Source organism: Pempheris klunzingeri, chromosome 24, assembly GCF_042242105.1.
Source record: "Pempheris klunzingeri isolate RE-2024b chromosome 24, fPemKlu1.hap1, whole genome shotgun sequence".
Taxonomy (NCBI): domain Eukaryota; kingdom Metazoa; phylum Chordata; class Actinopteri; order Acropomatiformes; family Pempheridae; genus Pempheris; species Pempheris klunzingeri.
In genome coordinates, this window is record NC_092035.1 from 8889516 (window position 1) to 8916953 (window position 27438).

The window sequence follows — 27438 nt, forward strand, 5'->3', positions numbered from 1 at the left end:
GCCTCTATAAACCCAACGTTTTTTAGAGCATCACTGCCAGAGGAGGATTACACTTGTACTGTAAATGATTCATTTTAGTATTCATTGTTATCTATTGCAGCAAATGCTTTTCTGATTGTTATCTGATGAAGAAATTATTCTTGTCATTAGATGAATGGTGTGTTTTTTTTCTGCAGTGCACAAATATTGATCATGTGCTTCAGTAAAAGATAAAATGAGTCCAGGCAAGATGTGGTCAAACTGCTGTCATCTGATACAGGAGATTAGTTGGAGGAAGTAGCTGTATTGATTCTCCTATCTGTGTGTGTGTGTGTGTGTGTGTGTGTGTGTGTGTGTGTGTGTGAGAGAGAGAGAGAGTGAGAGAGAGTTTTTCCATGCAGTATTTACTTGGGTGTATAAAGTATCTTCCTTCAACACAACACTGAACCGTCATTTGCAATAACACTTCAGATAACTCACTGATTCATACAGATCAGCGGCAGAATGTCTGAACAAATACGTTTGCTTTACACACATTTTAGTTTGCAAAAGCACACAGTGCGAATGTTTTTTGGGGAGCGTTATGCCATCAGAGTGGACAAGGCCGACATAACAAATAAAACTAAACAAGTACTAAGGAGAACAGACACTAAGGAGATTTATATTGATTTCCTCTCAAGAATACATTTTAAATTTCAGTTTGACTTAATACTGTACAACCTTTATCAATTACAAAGGTCTTTGTCAACACTAAATTAAATTCATTGGAACTCAAAGTTTTTTTCAAAGCTTATTTGAATGCAAGCAGGACCTTGGTTACACTCTTGTCTCATAAGTCATTTGCTTTGGCTCTGCAGTGTCTAATATGGCATTTTGTAACTTGTCAAAGCTTCACCACTTGCATTGTAAACAAAAGATTAAGCTGGCTTTTTGTTCAATAATTAACTAAGTTGCACAAGCTGTTTCTGTCAGGAATACATTTAATCTTATTACTACATAGAATCTAAATTAAAGAATCAAAACCAATCTGATTTTCTGTCTTATGTTTATTTGATTCAGTATATTGGAGAACATGCCACTTGTCACTCACTCCATTCAGGCCAATTTACAGGGTGAACTCATGGATCAATGCTGAATATGGGATGATTTTTTTTTTTTAATCCAATCCACAAGGTCATGTATGAGTGCCCTCCATGAACCAAAAGCTTTACATGGATCAATGCAAAGTCAGTGTGGATGACTGCTGGGTTACATGGTCTCTTTTGATCCATTATTAATAATGCTGAGGCACTGTACCGCTCTTGGTATGTTTTGAGTGTTTGTGTGTGTGAGAGAGGTTCCTCAGAGGATTTGTTCTTGTGCACACAGCATATATTACTGGCAGTAGCCACGAGAAAAATTGTCCTTGGCAAATTTCCTGGAAAAAGTTGTGTCATCATTTTGGCTTGTGGTTGTTGATTAATGTTGCAGCTATTAAAGCCCCCCACCCCAACCAAAAATCCCCTTTTTGTACTTGTGGGTCATCATAATCATTTTTTATCAGCAGGTTACAATTAATATATATTTATTCTTCTATTCTTATATACACTGTTGCCCATAAAGTTGGAATAAAATGTTTTTTACCTCTTCTCATGAAATGATTGTGACAATGTGATTTATTCTTGATAAATAAAGTGTATTCTTCTCAACTTTATTGCTCAAACTCTTCCAAACATATCACAGTGAAACTTAAACCACAATTAACTTAACAAAATTGGGGGTATTGAACAATTATTCCAACTTTATGGACAACAGTGTAGATTACATCTTGTGACGATTTCACAAACTTCTATGGGTCGTTGATTTCCACTGACATTGTCTCTGCGATGGTGACACCACAGAATATGACATTAAGAAGTCGTCAGTGGTCGTATCCAGAATGGGGCTTATAAAATAACCCTGACATATAATGGAGTTTGCTGCTTGGCTTTGAAAGTAATGCTAGTTTACAATAGTACACTAATTTGCCACAGACGATGTTTAGCACACGGCTAATTCCACATTTTGTACCCATGTTACTGCTAGTTAGTTTGGAGAGTCTCTGCTCCTCTAAAAAGGAAATGGTGAATCTGGAAATAAAAACAGCAGTACAGCGTACAGCAAATGACACCATACACCCAAGGACACAAGGTAACAACACAAAAAGGCATTTTTCATTTAATGGGACCATTAAGAGTTCTCTTTTGAATGTCTGACATGAAAGCAGCACAGGGCAATTTCACATACTGGCAGCTGCAAATGGAAGCAAGAGAGAAGTGCTTCAGATGTAATGGGTTTGGCCACCTGAAACCCAACAGTGTGACTTCAGGTAACTGTACTTGGTACGCTCCCATTAACCAGTACAGTAACTAAAGCACACTTGAGGAACAGTCAGGGCAGAAGGTCTAATGTGGCTTCAGCTTTCTCAGAGAGGAGACCTTTTGATTCCTGTAGGCTTCATTCAACATTCATCACAGAAAGTTGTCAATTAGTCTGGTTTTTTTAAGATTCTCAAAGCTCTTCGAGACAATCTCACACTTCGGTGGCCCCAAGGTGTCTGCCAGAAGAAACCATTTGAATTTCTGGAGATTCATTACCCAGAAATCATGCAATATTAAGTCAAAAATCTCATATTAAATGCTCAGATTTCTTCTTTGTGGCCTGAGGGAGTAAAGATGGCAAAGTATTTTACAGCTGGATCAGCCTTTGTTGGACAATTTTGCATGGAGGGGATGTTTTACAGTAAGGTTTCTTTTGTTGCTTTTTCTGGGTGGAGACCATTTCCATCAGAATCCATATCCATCACTTAATCTTAACAAACATCCAAATGTTGCTGTAAAACTCCTTCAAAAAATGACCTAGGCTAGATCTGTCAGGAGTTTTTAAAATACCTGATTAGCTGATGGCGGATGTTCTAAAATGCTGTTGGGATTTTTCATTGGGATATTTCTTAATTTTCCAGATGGTGAGGAAATCCCAAGAGTTTGCCTTGAAATATGCAGAATGACAATGGAAGTACAGTGTTCCCCTTGTTTAATTGAGTTTCGGATTTTGGACCCCCACCTCATGGGGACTTTGAGTCATCCATAACCTCACTGAGGTTTAATTGCTTTTGGCTGTTGAGCACCTCTGGGAGAAAACTGGCAGCTGTACAGGATTCCTGTGTTAGGAGGTACTCAGGCACACTTTCACTGAACTAAAAGGCTTTATTATGCTCATCATGCAGAGAATCAGTCGACTGTCAAATAAAGTGTACCATGGATATACCATTCATAGTGTGTGGGAGTGCTACTAGTATCTCTTTAATCATATAGGAGAGTCAAACGTGTTCATTTGAACCATTTTAAGAGTCCAGTCAAACCCTGCCGCTCCCGCCGTTCTCTACTGTGTGCAACGACAAATTAACAAGACAATGATATTATATTTTCATCCCCCATAATCCATCATGATTACACAGAAGAAAAGCTATGTGCAGTATAAAGTCTGAACAAATGTCATCTTGCTCACAAATTCCCTTTATTCTGAGAGGAACTGCTGCTTGAAAAAAAGAAGCTGCTGCTCTCCTTTGTGTGCCGTGTTAAAAGAGGAGCCTTGATTTTTTTTTCTTTTCTTTTTTTCAATGGCTAGCCAACTTTTCTCTGCAGCAGAGGTATCTCCTCACATGCACAAAGGGGTCTGCAGTTTTTCTATTCCACCTTGATCCGAATGAGCACATTCATTAAAAACAAACTTGTAACGGTTTGGTGAAGCGAGAGCAAAGATGCACTCTGGTGTCCTCTCAGCTCAGCTCTGGCATTCTCTGTATGTGAATGTTTCTAATAAGGTTTCTAATAATAGGGTTCCTCCATCTGTGATCCATCCTCAATCTTTGGCTTTGCTCAGAGATGACTGATAGGTGAAGAGTCAGTAGGCTGCACACAGCTGATAAGCCAAGTCTGCACAACCCTGTGGACTCACCTCTAATCTCCACACACAGTTTGATTCCAGAGGTTTCCGTGTGTTTGTGTGTATGTGTGTGTCAGCCCACCTAACCTTGACTGTTTCTTTTTTTTTCTCCTTCTCCATGCTGACGAGATATTATCTAGCTGGCTTAAAGTGGGAGAGTATAGACAGAGCTACTGGATGAACACTTTGACCCATCGCAGTGTTTTATGATCAAACAACTGCAATGGCTTCAGAAGAAATCTTTAATGCGAGTTGATTAGCGGAGCTTGCGTCAGCCCTGCTGATGGAACAGATCAATGCATTTATTGTTAACCAAGTGTTCTAAAGTATAGAAATAACAATAGTGAAAAAAATCAGTTCCATGGCTTCAACATGTTGTTACCACCTACATTTAAAAGCAGCTTTCAGAGCAAAGAAAACCTCCATCGGATCAGACAATGAAAGCTAATGAAGTCCACGTTTATTACCATAGCCTGATAACATGAAGTATGTCTCAAAGGTGAAAAAATACATAAATAAAAAGATATTACTAAACGGCGTTGCTGAATACTCGATCCTGATCCTCAATTATGGCATTATACCACAGAATGCTGTTGTTGATTTCTTTTGTGCAAAGCTGTGTAATACGCGGGATAATGTACAGCGGAGAGGCCATGCAAAAGCATGAATGAATGTAATAAAATCACAGCACCCTGTGAAGAATTGCAAAGGAAGACAGCAGAAGATATGAAGGACTCAGATCTTAACAATTGTCTTCAGGTCGTTTCTGTCCCTGATGTCTCCAATCACAATTATTAGTTTGTTAAAATCTTTTCTAAGATTTTCATCTAATTTTCATGTCTTTTTTTTGAGAGAGTTTAATCTCTTCAGGCATCTAAAATCACCCAAAGTCAACAATCTGAGGAGAGAAATCACTGTTACCATGGCAATAAAACTAAGTGATTTGGAGACTGACATGTGATTGGTCCATATCTGACCTTGGTGGGAGCTTGATCGGCTTTGCAAACAGTTATGCTAATGGCGCTTGCAACTCCACCCGCTGCTCCATCAGCAAATGGAGGGTCCCAGAGGAGTTCTCATTGCCTCTTCCTCCCCTGCTGAGACTACAGACACCCACAGTTTAAGGGCGTGTGGAGACGCTACTATCTGCATTTGCATTTTCATCTGTAATCAACCACCAAGATTATTTGTATATGCTTTTAACCTGTCTTGGACCACAAATGGTCTCTCTCTCTCTCTCTCTCGCTCTCTCTCACTGTGTCTTTCTTCCTTCTGGGTCGACCCGTCATTGTTGAGTCTCCTCTCTCATGCAAAAACAATGTGAGCGGCTCTCTGCTGAGCTAATGCATTTGAGTACATTACAGTTCATTAGCAAGCAGGCACAGCAGGGATGTAATTATGGTTTAATGCCTGAGACAGAAAAAAGTACCAAATGGATACGACAACTTTGATTAAGAAGATGATCATTAAATGTGAACCATCTTTGAAATGTGCACAAATCGAGATCAGCTTTACCTCAAGCTTTGTCTGTGTTTTTTATACACAACAAGAAATGTTTTCACTCTGTATGTTTCTCTAATCTCATACAAGCATGATTCCTTTATTTAGCATAATTATTCGTGCACAAGTTGAGAAATCAAAGCATGCGCTGCAGACAGACACGCACAATGAGTCTGTTTACGAGGGGGACATGAGGCAAAAATGTAATTCTGTGACAATGCAAACTTGTCATAGCTTCCATTCTTACTAAGAAAATGGGATCTGGAGACTTCCACAGCTCATCAGAAGAAAACAATGTCCCTGAGCAAAAATGAGATTTTTAAGCAAATTGAGTTACAGCTCAGCAAAACAAACGCACCGCAGGGTTTCAGCAGCGCACCAGGAGTGGCTGACAACTGATAAGCGTCTTTGGCTCAGTGTAGAATAAGTGACGCAGTAGGGGGTCAGTTGGGGAGGTGTGAGCGTGCGATGGGGTGTTGATGGGTGGCGGGCATGCCTGGCACCCATACAGAGCTGATTCATGCTAATCAGGGCAGGTGGGGGTCCTGGGTGCTTCTTTGTTATTGGTGAAGTAAACACACTCAGCAGGAGGGGGGAGATGCTCTCTGCGTCTCCCACACACACACACACACACACAAAGTGATTTTTGTGATGCTCCACTTTCTCCTGTCTTTAGGGGGTCCGCTCATGGAGATGCTGTAAATTAACTAATAAATAAACACACACTCACAGGCGTTAATGCTTCATTGAGAACGGCTGGAATTTGAATTAGTTGTGACCCAAGTGTGTGTGGGCCAAAGCCAAGTCTGGGACAGTTGAATGGGAAGTGGCGATGGCTCAGGTTAACAAGGTTAAAGCCTGAAGGAGAGGCTGCTTAAAGAGATGAAGAGATGAGAAGGAGTGCAGTGTAAATGGCTTTGCTGGCTGAATCACAAAGTACAAATTTGTCTAGCTAATGAAAGGGAAACTAGTGCTGTGCAATCATTATACACCCAAAGTAATCATGTTTGCATTCCTTCATTCACAGTAAAAGAGCGATGATTTCTATGAGGAGAAAGTTTGCTCTGGAAATGGCATCAGAAACATTTATGAGAATACACAAGCATCTCAAGCTGACCAATCACAGTTCTCGTTGTCTCTCTGGAGCTTTTCTGAGGCCAAGTTAAGTGCTGGTGAATTTTTTGTATGCTTACAAAATAAAAAAAATGAGCTATTTAAATCACATGCACTCAACTTAATACATCTCTTGGGCCAAACAAAAACAAAGTGCATTTCAAATACATTTTTCCCAAAGATGGCTTCTGTCATTTTAGGTTTCAGTTTGGTTTTAATTAGTTGATTACTTTCATGCTATAAAAAAAAGGACACATGATTGAATTCGGCGGGTGTACGGGTGGGGCTTCGATACTGCAGCTCCACATCCCAATCACCAGTGCAAGATGGCAGCACCCATATCCAGGATATCTTGGCGAGGAAGTGGAGATGCGTGCTTTATGTACAATCTACGGTATGTATATCGTCTTGTTTCAGCATGCTGTGCTGAGCACCAAATATAATGTACAGCTGAGGCTGATGGGAACGTCATTAGTATTGCAGGTTTTTGGTCATAAACCAAAGTACTGGACAGACTGAAAGAACGACCTGATAATAGCATTACATCAAAAGTTATAGGGTCATCAAAGTTATTACATTTCATCCTGAGAGGAAAATGACTGCCTGAATCAAGCTTCACAGCAATCCATCCTATAGTTGTAGACACTTAAATACATCAGTGTCCACCTCACATCCATCCCCTCTCCTCCAAGGTTATCCAAAGGGTTTTCTGGCAGCTCCGAAGTCAAACTTCTCCCATGTGGATTTCAACCTCACGGCCGGCTGGCTTCTGCCCACTGTAGCATACATGATGTGACTGATATCAATGCTATGAAGTAGATATGTTGAAAGCTTAAGCAGGCAATGAGGACTCTCTCCTGACAGCGTGTTCAGACATGTGTTGAGTCAGTCAATTGGCCCCTGACCAAAAAGTCCAAGCTGGGGAGCAGATGGCAAGGAGAGGGGAGATGCAGGAGGTCAGTGGTCTGGATGTAGCCCACTGTGAGGATCAGACATATGGCAAACCAGACCGAAGAGGAGAGCGGAGGATGTTGGAGAAAGATGAGGGAATCCGGTTCACTGCAATATATACATCTGTTGTATGGAAAGTCAATTATTCAAAACGCAGTTTAAACGTTAAAATAGCTTTTAGCTTTGCGTTCAGGCCAAAATCCACTGAAATCTGGATCCAGCTAGCCTATTGGCAAACTGTGCATCCAATAAAACATGAGTCAGGAACTTTTCTGGTTATTTGGAAGCCACTCTGCAGTTCACCACAGAAATATTCCACCATTAGGCATGAAAAGGTTTTCCTGTTGTTCCCACAGTCCTCTCCCAACACAATCCCCCATGGAGGGCAGCAATGAGCCAATGTGAAACACTTTCCATTTCACTGAAATCAGAGCCGATTGCTGTGAATGAAAGCTGCAGTGAAAAGGGATATTAATCAGAAGTCAGTCTTTAAAGTTCTTCTTTAAAGCTATTTTTCTGATAATGAAAGAATTAATAATGATATTTGAACAAATGGACAATTGTGTATAATTAGTATGCGTCTATAATTTAAATTTAAAGAAGACAACTGAGAATTTTTGTCAGCATTTCAGATTAAGCCACATTTTTTCCCATGTTGCACCACTTCATTCACAATGAACTAAAGGCTTGTCATTAAGCCCAAGCCGTTTGGTGGCCCCAGAGCCACAGGGAACAAGTTCTTCTCTTCATCCTCTTTTCTCAAGACCTTCAGCCCCAGTCCAGCACAAGCTTTTGCTGTAAAAACACCCATTGTTTCGCTTTCAGCCTGTCTCTATGTTACAGCTGTGCATGACTGATTGTCTGAGGCAGGACGACTGGGAGGGGGGGACAATGCACCACCAGTTTAGACCTATTGATCTGCACGCTCCCAGTCTGTGTCCGTCCCATCTGGTCCTGCAGGAAAATAGGAAAACTGTGTGGGGGTTGAGGTTAGTGGCTGGTCTCACACACACAAACACACACAGGATCTACTTGGGGAAGCCTGTAAATTTACATTCAGAGAACTTAAAGAGCGTGTGAGGATATTCGGTGGTTGAGCTGCGATGACATCGACTCTATTGAACTGTTGTGTGAAACATAACAGGTCACTTCCACCTCAGCCTTGACTTCACCCAGTTCAATATTGGACAGTCGATTGCACGTAAAAAGCAATATGTGGGTGATAGATGATGATTCCTGCTCAACTGAGTTGTTGCTTTTGCCACAACAGCTCATCCAAGCAACTTTATTTCTTAATCAAGATAAAAAAAAGAGCTTCCTCGCTACAAAGGTGGTGATGAATAGTGTCCTTCGCTCTCTAAGCCTGTTACTGCAGATAGATTAAGACATTTATTCTGTTTTGCACTGGAGGTGGGAAGAGCATCTTTGGCTTAATATTAAAACTATTTATCAAAACTGCACATGCGGGAAATCCTGAGTTGTAGTTTAAAATGGTCTTAGGATAGTTTACAGGCTTGCCCTTTATGAATCAAAGTCAAATAAGCAATCAAAATGACAAAAGCTGCAGCTTTTTTTATGCTGTGATCCACTTATTTGTGTGAAATTAAGAAAAATGTCCAATGGGGAATAGCAGCCTGTAAAAAGTCTGACACCTTCCAGCTCTATTTCAAAGCATGCAGTTTGTCACCTGTCAGATTAATGGACAGGATGGCAGGTGTAAACAAAACAATATGACTGCAAGATTCTCTAACTCTCTTTTCTTCAAACAATTTCTGTCTTTCAGGACTGAGCTGCCAAAGGCTACAACTGAGCTCAACCTTTTCACATGTGCCAGATAGGAGTGAGTTTGTGTCACATTTCCTTCTCCCACTGTATGTGTGTGAGTCATGTCTGTGTCAGTATACCAAGGCAAAGTGGTGCTTTGAGCTATTTGCTAATATCAACGTCAGACACAAAGTTCAGCTGAGGCTGATGAGAATGTCATGAGTTAAGCATTTTGACCTGATCATGGTGCTACATGCTAAGTGAAGGTATGACTAAATTACCATGTAAAGAAAATGAACCAGACTTCATGCAAATCTATCCAATAATTATTACTTTTTTAATATAAAACCAAGAATGTCAGCCTCATGGTGGTGCCATAATCAGTAGGATTCATCCTCTGGGAACCATGAATGTAAAAAATGTTTTGCCAATCCATCAAGTATTGCATGTCTGTACAAAATGCTTTGACAATCCATCCAATAGCTGTTGACTCCGCTCTGGACTGAAGTGTCAGACCAGTCAGCATTGCCATTCGTTGAACGTTAGCATGGCTAAAAAAAAAAAACACACACTCAGTTCATCTGACCAGCTGCAAATCATAAGAACAGAACCATGGGAGAACGCCGGAAATCACTTACACCACATCTGCAATCAATGCATTAGCTCACTTCACCTCCCTTACTTATACAACATGGCTGGGTAACATGAGGCGTTGTGGGACACAAACAGTACAAGACGGGAGGGGAGAGCAGACTTGCTAAAGACAGATTTTCTGCCAGCTCAGCCCACCCATAGGGACTGTTTAAGACCAGAGTTGTGCTCAGGCACTCTGCTTTAGTGGGATTCCTTACTTATTACAGTATCTGGGTCAGGCTAAATGCTGCTAGAGTCTGGGCCCAGCTGTAGAATTAAGGTTAAACGGCCTTAGATATGTTGTGTTCCACGGGTCAGTGTCAGTCTATCACATCTATCATAAAGTGAGTCGGCGTTGAAATGTTTCAAGGTGTAAACATATAAGGAAGAACAGCTGCATGCTGGGTGTGTTGGCATGTGGACCACCAAACTAAGAGAATTTGGAAATCGCCATTCAAATGTGCACATGTAAGAGAGTGTATGAAAAAGAACAAGGATGGAAGCAAGAATAGCAAGACGTCAGGTTTTTCTGGTTGAGAAAAAACAAAAGTCGTCTCGTTCAGTCAAATGCGCAACATGTCAGACACGCTACATTCTGGTTTATGAGGCTGGACTGTGGGTGGAGAAAGTGTTAGATGATCCACATCTTGCACAACAGACTACTCCCTTGTGTGTCTGGTGAATGTAGAAGCAAAACCAACTCTTGTGGGATCAGTTTTGCTGATGATGGTTCTCTTAACTCCATAAAAGACCAAAAACAGGAGGCTCTGTCCAAAATGTAACAAAAGCCTCTACGGCTCACTATCTAACATGTTGCATCTCATTTCAATCTGTATAAAACTAAAAAGCAAAAACAATGAACTTGAACATGTTATACTGTAGTCTTGGTCACCTCTGCAACATATTTTTATTAGGGCTCAAACAGCCCACTTAGAAATATGAGTCTTCAGACTGAAATCTACTATTAATGTATGTTACTGGGAAAAAAAGTCTCCCCCATGCAGTCATAAGGAGCACAGTTGTGCGTCTTTCATCTCTGACTTTTATTTTTCACCTGACAGCACTGTTTTCCTGCCTCTGACAACCTAATACATCTCTGGCCTTATGTATGTGATGAAGTCACTGTATGATATATAGGCTTGCTGTGTGAGGAAAAGCAGTTTGCATGCTTGGCAGCCCCGGGGAATTTACCACGGCCTGTTCGCCATTGTCTGCTTCCAGTGATACTGCAGCTTTTCAGGCAGACCAGACGATGTAGTCTGACTCACAGAGAGCTTTTTGTTCCATTCTGCTGCTACAAAACCTGCTTTTCACTGAGATGTCAAAGCAGTCAAGGACTGAAGTCCGACTTGTTTTTTTATTGTTACTCTGAAGAGCTGAAGAGGTGAATGTTAACACTGCTGTGTAAATACAAAACTACGTTAACCAATTTAATATGGCTTCTACAGTAATTACTGTTTTTGCTGGTACTTTCAGTAATATTTTCCTTTTGAACGCAGTTAAATTGTTTCATTTGTTAATCTTGTATTAAATCATCTTGAACATCAGTGCACTCTTTTAAACAGCAGCATGATGCAATATGCAACACTGAACTAAGCAATGAAACCACCAAAGCCACATAAAGCCAATTAAAACACCAGAGATTAAACTGTATGGAAAACTTAAATCATTTCTATTCAATTTACCAATAATTTATTAAATGGCTCAGTTTTGTGTAATTTTTTTTTAAAAACATTTTTACATTAAAACACAAATCCCCAGTCTGATAATGAAACTTTGGGTTGAATATATTAAATCTGGATCAGCTCTTCTCTTCGAGCGATCGCGAAAATGAATCAAATGCGCTCAAAGATTTAGATGACATTTCAGGACACGTTCTCATCTAAATTCGTAATTATGTCAGCATTTTTCAATTGGTGCATTTGTATCTGAAAATGACTTAACACCAGGGTTCAATTTGCAAAGTCTTGATCGAACTGTGAATAAACTACGTAAGTACTTGTTGCTATGACAACAGCTCCATATAAACTTTTGGCCGGCCTGAAGAGCTGAAATTAAGCTAATTCAGTCATCTACATACAAACACCAGCACAGGATTTACAGTGCTGTTCACATGACTATTCTAAACAGAAGCAAAAGTAAACTGTGCATAATCCACTGAAGTATCAGACCATATTTATGGCTTCTAAGAGATTTCACTCCAGACATGTCTGTGTACTGCACATATAAAAAAAGCTTTTGTTAGAGAGAGCAAACTAAGAACCGCCATCATGTGGCAGCTTGGCTTTGTCTGAGTGTTACACAGCAGCAGGCTATCAGGCCTTATAAAGGCCACACCTGTGCAGTCATGATAATAGATCCCAGGTGTGTCCTTTGTCCACCTGAGTCTAATTAAAGCATGAGGGAAAACAAAATCTTACTCATTCAAATCACAGCCAATATATACCTATTTTAGGTCACATTCATCACATTTCATTCAGAATTGGTATAAATTTAACACCCAAGCCTCCTTTTTGTGCATTTAATGTGAAGTAAACATCAGAAACTCTAATGTGAAACTACATTTCCTGTTTTATATGAAGTTGATTTTTCCCCCTTCTTGTGACTTTTGCATTTCTTTCCGCACTGACCTTTAAATACATTTTACTTAATATTTCCATTTGGTACACAGGCTTCATAGAAACATTTAGCATTAATTCATGAGGTATTTTAAGTTCAATTGTGCTCTCAGAAAGCAGAACCCTGTGTGATTTTGCTATGATTGCACAGCTCTTTGCATAAACGCGCAGACATGCCTGGAATTAAGTTGTTTACACCCCAGGTGCTGCAGGCGGCATCAGGCTTTTGTTGTGAGCAGAAGTACTAATTCATGGTTTTGCTTCCCATATGAATTCAACTTGAAGATGAAAAAGAAATATTATCCTTAAGATTACCATTTCCTCATCTCAGACTGTGAAACCCTGTGAGAAAAATGTGATCTGTGGCGATTATTAGATTGTTATCTGCCTTGTTTTGTCAGATAGGTCCAACACTGCCAGATTCACTGTGTTTTTTTTCCCCCTGTTTGTAATAAATGTTTCCCCCTCAGTGAACAGAAAACACACTTCTCCTCAATTCCATTTGCATTTATTCTAACAGGAAAATATATAATTCAATAAATATTGCGGCAACAACATTGGCAAAGACATTTGAAGGTGACATTAACATTCAAGAAAACGTGGTAATGTACACAGGGAGGAGACAACAGATTAGAAAATGAAGACGAGAGCTGGGCCACTGAGCTGCCAAATGTGACAGCGCTGGCATTTCAACAAGCTAATTGAGAAGTTTGAAGGTTACATTAAAAGTGCATCAATACCTTTGATATTTAAACAGCTACTTAATTGCACTGTAGTTAGAGGGCAAAGCACATATTTAAAAACACTGTTTCTCAAGACTTTAGAAAAAGTCTAATTTTCAAATTGACACCTATTTGTTGCTTACATTATGATGCATTTCAAACGTGCCCCTCAGGTCTGAGGGTCAGAAAAAACACTAAAAAAACTAAAATTGAAAACCATGTGGAAAACACAATGACCCAATTTGAGATGAGGCCTGGTCAGGCGATTAACCTGCAGGTAATGGTTATTAATTGATTGATTAATTGATTTCTTGTTTAGTCATTTAGAATGGTTGTTAGCTCAGGCGCTACTGGAACAATAAGTTCACAGTTTATTCAAAATAAGTACCATCCGCTCCTAACAGTCTGGGAACCATGTCTACTTTGTGGAACAGTTTTTATCCCGACAAAGGAAATGTATTACTTGAATGTGTATGGCGCTGCACAGCTAATAAGCTACATTAGATTCCTCCATTCTGGACTCACTAATCCACTTATCGTGGTAATTTCATCGGAAAGAAGAGATTTTGGCTGTGATTTTACACCGTTTCAAAAGCTGGTGTGACCAGGCCTTTTCTAGGAATTTACAGCAGAGTCACTTTGGGGAAATGCAAAGCAGACAACTCTGACGTTTACAGAACCTAATAAACTAGTTTTAATTGTGGCTTTCATTTCCACTCCCTCCCTAAAGTGAAGTGGGAAAAACAGTTCATAGCTCAAACCGGCCGTCAGCCTGACATGCTTCTCATCTAACACCATTAGTCAAATTTCCACTTCTCAAGTATTTCTATTATTTTTCAATTAAAGCTTTTTGGCCCATTAAGGGTGCATTAGGCAATTTAAAACATGTTATGCAAGTTTATTATTTTTTATTTATGTTATTTTATTATTTCAAAACAGTTGCAAATTGGTGAAAATGAAAGCCCAAATTGCATTTTTGTTTATCACATGGACTTGGAATTGCTCCTAGATGCCAAGTACAGCTATGAGTAATTTTACTTATGGCTCCCCCATGAAGCTGTCATCATGGAAACAGTTAGGATGACCTGTCTTCAGAGAGTCGTTATGCACCTTTAGCTGTGAGGTGAAATAAACGGGCCCAGAATGGCTGTCGACAAACGTGCGATTAGAGACTCAAACAGCTCGGGCGTGATCAGGGGAATAATCAGCTGTTCACGGATGAAACTCATCAGGATGAAGCTAAAATAAAACAGTGACGCAGCTACACACCAATGACTTCACATTATACCGACAACATATCAGAAACAGGGTACAAACAGCGTCAGGTTTCCTTTGAGCAGGACTAAGAAACTCCTCTTCTAACAGTTACAGGAGCAGGGCTGAGAGTGAATCATTTCCAAACTACAGAGACGACTTGTTGTACAAACCCTCCGAGCAAACAGTCATTGATCCGGCACTAACAACAGCACCTCCTATTTTCTTTCCCAGGCAGCAAACCCCCATCGTCGCCTTGGCTCTCATTCAAAAAATCACATGTTCTTAACCCCTTCCTTTCTTAAGCGTCTCCTAATGACATCACTCCTCCTGCTCATTTCCTGTTGGTGTGGAAAGCCTCGACCGCATCCGCTTTGTCCTCCCAGAGGAAGCAGGTCACTTCCCCGAGCAGGTAGCCCACTGACAGATAGCTTCCTCGTCTGGTGGGGCGTGGGGGGGGCACATGAATTGGGACGCTACTACGCATTGAGTTTTCATTGGTGCAGAGTATTCCAGCAACATGTACATGAATTGAAGCTCATAAAACCCCGTTCCAGAAAAATAAGGGGTCTTTAGCATGCAGGAAAGATTGCTGCCCCATAGCTTCCTGCTTGCACTGTGCTCTGTCCTCATTCTCAGTCTAATCCTCCTCAGTTTGTTCAGTCACATGACCGAGCAACTTTTGGCTTTGTCCTTCCGGAGGTCCGAGGCCACAGCCGCCAGGTCGGGCCTACCGGGCATGTGTGAAATCCTCTTGTTGCCGCGGGTGGTCTTACTGCGCTTGACGTTTTTGTTGTTTTTATTGATGCACGCCAGTGTGGCCACATGGAAAATGTCTCTGACGCTGTTCTCCGACTGCTGGGCCGAGCACTCGATGTAGGGCGCTGAGATCTGCTTGGCCATGCTAGAACCCTGAGGAGGAGGAGGAGGAGGAGGGCAAATATGGTCACCACCGGTAGAAAAGGCTTGCAGGTCGGTTAGCGAGAGGTTAACGGATGTACTTTAACACTCGTGTCAACAATGATGAGAGGATTTTTTGCTCTTGGGGATCAATTAAACATGGCTTAAAGCAGACTACAATGACCTACTATTCATGAATGAGTCAAGTCACAAAACTGCTTTACTACTTTTATGTTTCATATTGTTTTAATCTGCATACCTGGTCGTAAGAGACTGGTGTCTGTCTGTGGTTGGAAAGCTCCACCAGCGTGCTCAGGTCAGTGCGCAGGTCTGATTTACATCCGACCAACAGCATCTTAGTGTTGGGACAAAACTCCTGGATCTCCCCTTTCCACTGTGGAGACAAACGAAAGCTTACAATTGTGTAATATTACGATATATTTTAATTCATTCAGCATTCAAATGGGAACTGATCTACCACCGCTGCTATGGAAAGGTATAACATGAGCAGAGGATCAATATTCAGCTGCATTTTCCTTATAGACCAGATACGTACAGAATAATTCCACAAAACATGATTAAGTGTTAAAATATGCATGTTGGCCAGAACGACCTGACACAAGATCCCATGAGCTCCAACCCCCGTCACCTGCCCTTTAAGTACAAAGGTTACAGCTGCCACTTCCTAGAGACCCTCACGCTTTGAACCCTGGAAAGGAACTACAAATAATCCCCATGTTTCCCCTCTGACAACAATAAATGCTCTGTGATCAATGGCATTTCTCCAGGGGCTTTAATCTCAGGCTAATGTGCCTCAGGGCTGGCTGGCTGGCTGGCTGGCTGGCTGGCTGGCTGGTCAGGGGATCAAGTTCATCAACATCCAAAGAGGAAGTTGTTTTGTACAGCCTGTCTGTCACCCTCTATCTGCACAAACACCACTTGACTAAAAGCCTAGACCAATGCTAATTCTAATCGACACGCTCACTGTCCAAAACATGACCTTCCACTGACATTACATTAAGGAAATGCACAGTTAGGTCAGCTGACTTTTAGTTTCACTTAAAGACACTCAGACTACAGCTTGTATGCAGACCGCCATCTGAACCAGAACAACTGGTTAACATACTCCCCATTACTGCTAATGATAGGTTAAGATAGAAGGCTTAGCTGGCCAACAGCAACGGCATTCAACAAGAACACAGCTGCCTGTCTGGTAAGATTACATACTTCCTGTTAAAAATAGCAGTTTTTGTTTCGGAGAACAAATCAAATACATTTAGACCTCCAACATGGCTGCCACACAGGGCCGTAGCTTACTGGATTTCTTGACTCAATATTAAATTGATTAACATGACCTCAATATTCTTGAAATTCTAGTTTCAGGCTGCTGTTGGAGGAAGTGATAGGGGCAGAGGTCCTGATGGGTCTTTGCCCAAACTTATATTTGAACCACAGCGAACAAGCTATAAGTTTGAAAGCACTCTGGGTCTGAGTAGGTCTGGGTTGGGTGTTTCTGTTGGACGCTGAGATCATGTCTACATGTTCTTGGGTTCCTTTCAGACTGGGTCTCCTCCTTACTGACGCCAGGGTTGTGTAGGTTTTCCTTGGGTCTGTTTTGGATTGGGTCCAAACTATGGACCTCTAATTTAGGGCCAATGTGACTGGCTTTTTGCCAGAAACTTGGTCATACTGTAACGTTTATGGACAGCTAAAATGAACTCCATGAAAACAGGAAGTCCTTTACAAAAGAAGAGTGCATGCCAGGTGCGATTTAATTTAGAAAACAATGGTTTTACATTTTTAGAGTACCATCAGAGCCTTCCAGTCAGATGACTGATGCTGCCTGTCCAGCCTTATGGTCAACACTCTGACATGTGGGAGTCAGCCAGTACGACCACAGTCATCAGGTTAAGCACCAGTAGCTTCATGTGAGTAACTGGTGGCTACACCTCAGTACAAGTCAGTGAAGAGTGTTACTTCCTTCTCAAACCGCTCCGGGGATTTGACCAAGCGACCTTCCAGTCACACTACAGCTTTACAACTTCACATCACAAGACCTGATGTAACCGGGGCTACAAAAAAAATCCAGACTGTAGACGTTTGATCCAGTTAAATGTAACATGGCCTTTGTCAGCGGATCAAACAAAGTCAGAGACTTTAAAGTGGAGGAATGTTTGAAGATTGAAGACTTCTGAGCTTATCAAAGGCTTGATGATTATTTCTTAAATGAGTGTGTCTGTAAAGCGAAACAAACCTTTTTCAGCACACTGTCCAGTGTTTCAGGGCGGCTGATGTCGAAACAGATGAGGACGGCGTCAGAGTCTGGGTAGGAGAGGGGCCTCACATTGTCGTAGTATGGAGATCCTGGAACAAAAGAAAACAAGAAACTGAAACAACAGATTCACGAGATTCAGATTCATGGACACACACTAATGTACATACAACCAGCTACAGCCATCAGTGCTTCAGAACAGAAAATGACTGGATTTGCCAGTTCAAAACTGAAGTGTTATTACTGAGAGGCCTAAATTCTTTGAATTGTAGCTTCACTGTAAAGGAAATGCCTGCACTGAAGTGAAGGGCAGCAACCAAATCTACAGAAAACCTCAAATATATTTTTTCAAGTGCATGAATTGGCCAAATCATCGTTTTAAACCCCGAAGCATTTCTGACAGTTATTCTCATATGACATGATTGCAGCTGAGCTATAATCCATGGCAGCCAGGCGAGAAAAACAAATAATGCAGCATCAGTAGAAAAAAATGTGCTGACTCCGACAAGATCACTTGTTGAAGAAATCCTCTCCGAAGGAACAGAGAACTTCAGAGCGAGGAAATGACTCCCTCCTCAAAATCGAAAACATGTGTGAGGGAGACGCCCATGTCTCCGCCAGACTGAAACATCTCCGGAGAGGAAAGGAGGGGAGGGGAGGGGAGGAGAGGAGAGGGGAGGGGAGGAGAGGGTGGCGTCATGTCAAGGTGAGTCAAAAATCACATGACATGCAAGAGCTGACCACACACAAGCTGCTGCCAAGAATCTGGAGAATTTTGTTTTTGGTAACTGAGGGGTCCCCTGGGAGGTCCTCTCTAAACATTGCTGTGGAGAAAAGCCAGGAATGCACTGCACACACACACACACACACACACACACACACACACTGCTGGATCTAGTGCTCCTAATCTAAACAGTCTGGATGAGACACCGTTAAAACAATCCGCGCACCCTTCCAGGCCTGGGCCTCGCACAACAAAGCATGACACTAGCTCATGTGTGTACAATAAATGTACCACGGCTGCACACAGAAATATGAACCGTATCCGTGTCTGTAGTCATACATTCTCTGCGTTCAAGCCTGGATTGTCTGGGAGGGGGTCAAATGAGCCTTTCAGTAGTTCCTTAGGGGTCCCCGCTCCTGCCAACAGGGACAATAAACAATACTATGAGAACTGTACACAGGAGAAGCCGCTACTCAGCTCTGAATGCACCATTTTTCCTGATTAACATGCTTTTAAGCACTCTTACTGTTATTTAGCTGTTGGTCAGGACTCGCCTGCTATCAGGCTGCAGCGCTACAGACTCCATTTCATCCATCATCTTTTTGGACAGAAAAGGGATCCAATCCCTGCTAACATTTCAGATATCAAATCAGCCAAAAGTGGCGTTTCTCGCTAACAAACAAACCATATTTGGCTGAATGAATAGTTTAACAGTCCTTGATTTTAGGGGGAAGTTGTGGTGATGGGTCATTTTATGTTTTAAGGAGGGGGGTCACTGATGGACATGCTCCGGCTCAAACATTGTATTCCACAACATCACTTTTCCATATGTTGATACACACAGGCTATCCAGGATGCTATCACTATGTCGTAATGCCTTTTACAGTTTTAACAACTCAAACTCAGAGAAGTATGGACGCCAGGAACTACACAGAATACATTATTGCGATGTCTTGATCTAAACATAATGCGTTTCAGATGGCTTGTTATTCCAGCGCTCCCCGAGGATCTTTTGGAAAACCGCCTGAGAGGTGACTCCGCCTAAACAAAAAGGCCTCACTCTGAGCAGCTATCATCGCCGCAACGCGGGAAGTACAAGGCGAGGAGGAATGTGCGATCCCCCCGCAAGAATTTATTTCCCATTTTTCACGGTTGTCTCACAATCAATCACGACCACAGCGCATTGTTTGAAGGTTTGTACTGCCTGGAACAAATCAGTGGAAAAATAAGACCCTGCGACTGAAAGGGTAAGCTGTGGTCGGTTGACATTTAACAATGATTTTAACTGTTTTTACCAAGCAAATGACAGGAAATACACACATCTGAGTCGGTGGGTGCCTTGTGTTTGGTCTTGATTTTTAAGTGTTTCAAATCCTCTGCACATATTCCTGTGAATTTACCTGGAGATTAAAGTATTTATAGCTGCAAATCCCCAAAGAGCATCTCTGCAAACTATTTCAAGCTGAGCAACACAAACAGGAGCGAGGAGAGCAGTAACTTTCACACAGGATCAAAATTTGATATGTGGTGTGTGTGTGTGTGTGTGTGTGTGTGTAGGTCTGGTAATGCTTTTCAGGAGACTTTTAATAGAGGACGTCTCCCTTCTCGTCTGCAGTATATGGCAGAGTCGTAACTGCATTAGGCCTGAGACTAAACTCTGCTTTGAGGTCATCTTCCTGCCAACCGGAAAGATAAGAGGAAATCCCAGACCTAACACACACACACACACACACACACACACGCACACAAAGACCTGGTGACTGTCATCTAATTAGCTCCTGTCATTGTTCTCCCACAGGATCTCTAAATCTGGATGGAAGACACACACCCTGTCCACCCTCTCTGTCCTTTAAACACACAGTGACACACACTCTCCAGCCCCTTCGCCTGCTCTTAAACACATTCTCCCTTGTGTCTCGCTCACAGCAAATGAATACTGTCGTCCACAATGACACGAGACAACACAATACCAAGCTTCCACTGTGGTCCTGATGAAACCAAGACGACTTTCCATGACTAAGAAGAAATTCTTCCAAGATGTAAAAATAAATGCTCTTCCTTCCTGGTTTGATAATGTGCTTTTCCAGGCTGGTTTCCACAACAGCTGGAATGAAAAGCACCACTTACTGCAATAAATATTCATGAAACGGGGTGGAAAACACATTCAGCTCTATTCATGTTACCTGACTCATTATTCAAATTCCCAGATGTTCCCCGACTTCCAGAAAGAAAAAAAAAAGAGATTTCCTGATGTTACCTATCTGGAAAACTGCTCTAACATATCTCATGATGTTTAAGACATTCCACTTTCTGTAGGAAGCCTTTGCACAAATGGCTTATTGACACGGAAATGTACGTTATCTCAGACACACACACACACACACACACACACACACACACACACACACACACACAGAGTCCTGAGGTAAGCCAGCTGTGACAGACAGTATGAATGTATGGCAACAGGTCTGCAGGCCTGCTGATTTACTGCATAGCTAGCATAGCTGAGCAGAACTGAGCTCAGGGGTGCTGAGCGTGTGTGTATGCGTGTGTGTGTGTGTGTGGGGGGGGGGGGGGGGGGGGGGGGGCATTAAGCCTTCGGGAACACCTGTGGAAACAGCAAACAGCAACAGGCACATCCAGCCATCTTACACGGTGGAGCTTAAATATGTAATATATCACCAGCCAGATGCATTCAGCACAGAGACAAAGAACAAATGAAAGTGAAGTGACGTGCACCAATGTCGGCTGCAGTTGCTGTGGATACCAAGGTATCCGTTACTGCTGACCCTGCCATCCTGCCTGGAAAGTTTGAGAAGCTAGCGAGCTAATCACATGAATACCATATAGCAGTAGTATATGAGATAATGTGATATGATGCACCACATTACTATACAATACATTTTAATATGAGAAGAAATGTTGCGTTACAATATGTTGTTACCGTATGATACAATGTGCTACGATAAAACATGTTTTATGATACTATTTCACAGTATGATGTGTACTGATATAATGCTACAATACAACATTTTAAAGGTCCCATGCTACTATTTAATGTCTGTTCAACATAAATATGTGTCCCCAGTGTGTCTGAAGACCCCCAAACTCTGAGAAAAGGCCGTCCTCTCTCCGTTTCTCCTGCTCCTGGCTTCTTGGCTTCAATTTAGGGAGTAGGCCGACCTGATCGAAGTATATTTAGAAAATAAATACTTCACTTGTTTTGTTTCACTTATAATCTAAGTGTTTTTGTGAAATGTAACTTCTTTTGAGGATAAGCACCCAACAAGACAAACATTTGGGTGCTGTTCATGACACTGGGTGCCACATTATCAGCCAAGTGTGAATCAAGTAGGACTCCACATTACAACCAATACAAAAGGCACAAAGGAAGCTTAACATGTGGGTTCAAACGGGGAGCCTACGTGAGAGCCAAGAACGTGAGGTGTTCAGTGTCAGGACCGGACACACATTTTAATGTCAGGTGTAACATCACACATAAAGGTCTTCAATGGCATTAGCAGACAGGAAGTCCATTAATCTCTCCCTAGATTCACTGTATCACCGCCTTTGGCTCAAGGCTCTCTCCCGCCAGTCGGCAAATTCCAGCGTGATTCAATTTCCCCTTGGAAACGAGGTAGGGCTTAAATGAACCTCGCCACTTCTCTTTCACTGCACCAAGGATCTGGGCCTACTGGGTACAATAGGGGTCTTTGTAGAGGAGGAAGTAGAAACCTTTAGTCTGAGGAATGCCAGACATGCGGCTCCAATTCGCTGAGCCCAGAAATGTGATCCAGTGCAACAATGGCTGCCGACAAGAGGAATGGAGGGGGCACAGTGTGTGCGAGCTGTGAACGAGCATACCGAGTGCATGAAAAAGTCCCGTTAGTTGAGCTGTCTAGTATTACAGGGGCGAAGGCACATGCAACACGCTCTACCTACTCCAGAAGGAAATGATCATCAGGGCGGCTCTGACCAAACTCTGTCATTATGCATCTTCCTTTATCTCACTTTCTTCCTGTTTTTCAAAGTGGGTCATCTTTTAATGTGCAGAGTCGGCAACTGTTCAAATCAGCACTAAACAAACAAAAAAACTTTCCCATAAGGTACACCGGGGATAAATATTATCAAATGAGATCCATGGGGTCCAACATGCATGTCTCTTCAGGACTCCTTGATGTGAAAATGCCTGAGAGTTGCTGTGTTTTTCTGATAAGATTTTACAGCAGCTTTTATTTTTCTTGGCTTTGGAAAATTGCCTGAGAAAGTTGGAACAAACATCTCAGACTGATTTCTGAAGGAAGAAAAATACTAAGCTCTTTCCTGCTGTCCACTTCAGCATAAGTACATTAGGGTTATTTCACCGGTGCAAAGGTGGGAAATCTGTTTAAACCAATCTTCCATTAGCCTGGGATTATCGCTGAAACGATTAGTTGATTGACAGAGAATGAAAAAAACAGCAATTTTAAAGCTGCCCTGATAAATATTAGAATAAGAGAAATGGGTCAGATGACTGTGTGTAATGTGAAAGGGTTTGCTCGCAGTGATGAGCCCACACAGGATTAGAAACACCACCCTGCCATTCCCCTCAGCTCTACAGAGCATTTTAGCGTCTTTCGGCTCGTTGTTTTGCAGCTACACTGTTTTGGTTCACTCTCATGGTGTCATTTCCTGGTGCAACAAGCAGCCGTTTACAGAAAAAGGAGATAAAAACCCACCACATGACATACAGAGTTAGTGACTAACGTGTGAACACTGGGGAAACATATGTTTCCCCAACCAGAGCAAGAAGGACCATGTGACCAGAAACAAAACCCTTAATGAGTGCTAATATCTGCTGGGTGTGTAACTGAGCATCTGTTTAGCCATTAGCCATAATATGGCAGTGCTGTCCCAGTGTAGCCAAAAACAAATCAATTCATGCAGCTTTAAATCACTAAATCGTAAAAATTCCAAACATTTTGCTGGTTCAGCCTCTCTAATGAGACGATTTGCTGCTTTTCTCTGCTTTATATGACTGCAAATCAAGAATCTTTGTGGTTTTGGACTGGCGGACAAGCAATTTACAGACATCACCATGAGCTGTGGGAAAGTGTGTCTTTTCTGCTGTTTTGTGACATTTTAGAAACTAAATTGTCAAGCGAAGAATGAATGTCCATTGAGATGCATTTTTGCTCATTCAAGTCAGGAAAATGAGAAGGAGCCTCAGGCACAAGGGCGCTGAGCCACAGGGGTTGTTCTGTTTACCTTCACTGTCTTCCCATCCTCCTGTTCAACTCTCAAACAAACACCTTTGCAGCTCATTTAGACATGTGGGCAGGCAGCAGACAGCATAAACCGCTTCCTCTGCGAGCGGAATAAGTGTGAAGCATCAAAAGCAGCACTAAGGCCCCAACGGGCCCCACCCTGAGCCCACGGAGGAAAGCTAACACAGACGAGCAGGGCGGGGGACAAATGGAAGGCAATACAACTGGCAGACATTTACCTTAATGACTTGAATTACTCCCATCACCCTCCCTTTTAAACACACGCACACACACACACACACCAGGCTGCTCATTAGGCCACTCATCACTGCAGAACAAAGACAACCACAGTGTGTGTGTGTGTGTTTAGGTGTGTGTTTGTGAGGGAGGGGGTGTTAGTCTTCATTTCTCCGTCCTGCTCTTTGTCCGAGTGCGTGCCAGGGTCTCTCACACACACACACACACACACACACACAGACACACACAGACACACACACCCCTCCCCAGCACACCTCAGTAGATAAGGGATCGATTGGATTGGCCATGGCCGATGGGTGTCTCTACAAAGGGACCAGTCAAGCCGAAAGCTGTATCAATCAGTCACTGAGTATGTGTGTGTGTGTGTGTGTGTGTGCTTGTGTGTGTTGGGTGGGGGTGAGGATTGCAGGGTGGGGGTCTGGCTTCATCTCAGACCCACTGATCTAATAGGAACCCCCACCCGCCCCACCCACCCACCCCCTCCATTTGCTGTTTTATGAAGCAGAGAGAAAAAGAAAAATGGCTCCAGGCGGCCGGCCAACACAGCGCAATAAAACAAAATTCTCACTATGTCCGCCTTTCATTTCTTTGCCACTTCTACACACATACTGTATGGCTGAGGAATTTGAAATTTGAGCTTCTTGTTTTGCTTGCTTATAGTATTACAGAGCCTAAAAGGCAGGATTATCTGCTTAGCTATTATTTTCTTTTGGAGCAGTAAAAGGCCAAAAGTCTAACTTTACTGCTGTACTGTTAAATTTGTGTAAAATAAGTGCTTATAAACTTTGTAAACTGGAGAGAAAGTGTTTCACGCTGATCTAGATGTTTGAAAAAGTTACTCAAACATAACTCAGGAATTCCAGCCCACAGACCCGCAACAGCTGGCTGTCGGCTTGTCCCCGCCCAACACACACACACACACACACCAAATGCTCACACACATGCAACATACGCCTCACTCACGCCTGACTGCTGTGCTATTCACCGCTCGGGCATTGATGGATGGGAAAGTGGGTTTGTTTACACACACACACTCTCTCAAACACACATTAAGCACACACTCAGGGGATCCAGCAGCTGGGTTTAGGATCCTGAACACAAAGTCCAACCAACAAGCGATAAAAGCTACAGAGCCAGTACACGTGTTGCATAACAAAACTTTCCCAAAAAGCGCAATAGGAGGAACTTTGCGGTGTGTTCGCCAGATGTATGAATATGCTCCATTCAGCCCATCATTCTTCTTTCCTGTTTCTGTTTCTGCTTTAGCTCTGCTGGAAAGAATTCATGAATCAAATCCAGCACTGTGATGCATTTCTGTGTTAACACTCAACTGTAATGTTCAATGTTTCCATGGAGGTAAAAGGTGAGACGCTCGCTAATCTGAGGGGGAAACGTGTCTGGCGTGTAGGAACACAAAGAGAAAGGATTAACCCGGCTTTATTGATTAAAATGGGTCACAGATTAATTTCATTATTCATAAATGTAAGCCTGATCCTCTTCATATCTCCTGATTGGGACATGTTGAGAGAAATACCTCAGTAAGTTTATGAAGATATGGCCAGATCAGTTCACCTTAATCAGCACCAGAGCGGTTAGCACGACAGGAAGGGTCACAGAGGGGTGTGGGGTGTGGGGGGGGTTTACGCAGGGGACCTGTGTGTCTCAACATGTCCGGACATTTCACCAGAACTGACACCAGACAGGAGGCAGAGAGGAGAGAGGTGATGGAGGACCTAATTACCTGAGGTGTCCCACAAGCTCAGCTCGATCCTCTGTGTGTCGATTTCAAAACTGGCTGTGTAGTTTTCAAACACGGTGGGGACGTAGCTCTGTGGGGAGACACGAACAAAGGTCACATTAGGAAGGAAATTAACTGATTTGACATGTCAAACTGAGGAAGAGGAATAAAACTCCTATTATATCATACTAACTATTTGTGCAACTGCACGTATCACCACAAAACTGGCCCCAAAATTCAACCAGCTCCACAACACTACTATTCTACCTGGATTCATCTGGTATTACAGCTACATGTCACACATCGGACTAGTAATACACAATATATGTCCTTCATCACAGTTGGATCACATGAACCCATCTGTCACATCCATCCCCATAACAGCACGACCTGTTTGCTGATCACACCAGAGTGCATTAATAAAAGCAGGTTAATTATCATCATCATCATCATCATCATCAGTCTGCAGGGTCTGCACGGGCTCACCTCAGGGAAACAGTCCTTGGCGAACACGTGAAGCAGGGCAGTCTTCCCGCACTGGCTGTCTCCCACCACCACGATCTTACACTTCACACTCTGACTGGGATCCATGCCGGATTTCAGAGATAATTTCTGACAAGAGCGTCTCTCCTTCATTGATTTCAGCCGGGATTAAATATAAAAAAGTCCAATCCTGTGCATGCGTGAGTGAGTCGTCGAGATGTGGAGCGACAGATGCGGTCGCGGTGCCTCCCGACGTGCCTGGCTGCCTCCCCCGGTGTCTCCGCCTGCTCTGAGCCGGTAAAAGCCATTTGCCCGTATTTATACCGTCGCAGGAGCCAATGGCAGCGGCCCGGATGAGGCTCGTCCCTCCCGGACCTCCACACAGCGGCATGCCGGGACTGTCCTCCACTATGGCGCCCCCGCTCGGGCTACACAGCCACCACAGCCTGCACCTTAAACACAGTTAAATAATGTACAGTATTCTACACAGACAGGAGGCCTGCAGTGTTTTATCGTGTTTGTCGCCGGATGACAAACAAGATAAAGTGTGCAGAAGAATGGTCACCATTTATAAATATGTTCTTCTAATACTTAGTTACATGTTAAAAAGAATCTTCCCCACACAGCTGTGTTTTCACAGGTTGGTTTTTAGTGATGTGTATAAATGAATAAAAGAAAATAAAAATAATCCCTGAAAAGATTATTAAGTAATGTTTCCATGACAGGAAATGCTTCTAGCTTGGTTGTTTCAGAGCGAAGCTGAAGCGCTAATTCAGATGAAACCATACTTTTATTACAGATATCTTTCATACAAATGAACAAATTGTGACAGACTTAAATGTGTGTTTGATATTTTTGCTTCGTTTGAGGCCTGAGCTGAATATACAAAATAACACTGGCCTTTTGAAACCATTTTATGGAAAGTTTGAAATTGTTCACAACAAATTGTCACGATTAAAGAATATTCTTTATGTAAATTAGAAAATGTATAGAAACCTAAAATGAAAATGATTTCCAACAAGGGCCTATCAGCTAAAGCTTTAGCTTATTTTTACAGCGTATGTACCTGGGACATCCTCCATGGGCTATAGTACGGAAAACATGATTACATAAATGGATTTGGAATATAGTTTTTGAGCTTTGATTACTCATTTTATGCTTGTTTTCATCATGCTGATTACAAAGTTATATATTCCCTTTAAATCCAGCCGTAATGCCTCTGATGAATTTAAAGCACTCAATTGTTGCTTAGCACTGAGGAAACTCATTTACTGGGTAATACATTCCCTACACCCTCCACTTTAAATTATGTACTAGTTT

General features: G+C 42.2%; 1 protein-coding gene across 1 annotated transcript; it reads right to left on the reverse strand.

Moving 5' to 3' along the window:
- Window positions 1-13013: 13013 nt before the first annotated feature.
- rnd3a (Rho family GTPase 3a) lies at window positions 13014-26419 on the reverse strand. Its single transcript, XM_070855612.1, has 5 exons — window positions 26122-26419; window positions 25639-25726; window positions 17652-17761; window positions 15657-15791; window positions 13014-15409 (listed from the first exon to the last, which is right to left on the reverse strand). Exons 1-5 carry the CDS (start codon window positions 26269-26271, stop codon window positions 15161-15163), a joined length of 732 nt encoding a protein of 243 aa, XP_070711713.1. The 5' UTR covers window positions 26272-26419; the 3' UTR covers window positions 13014-15160.
- Window positions 26420-27438: the final 1019 nt, after the last annotated feature.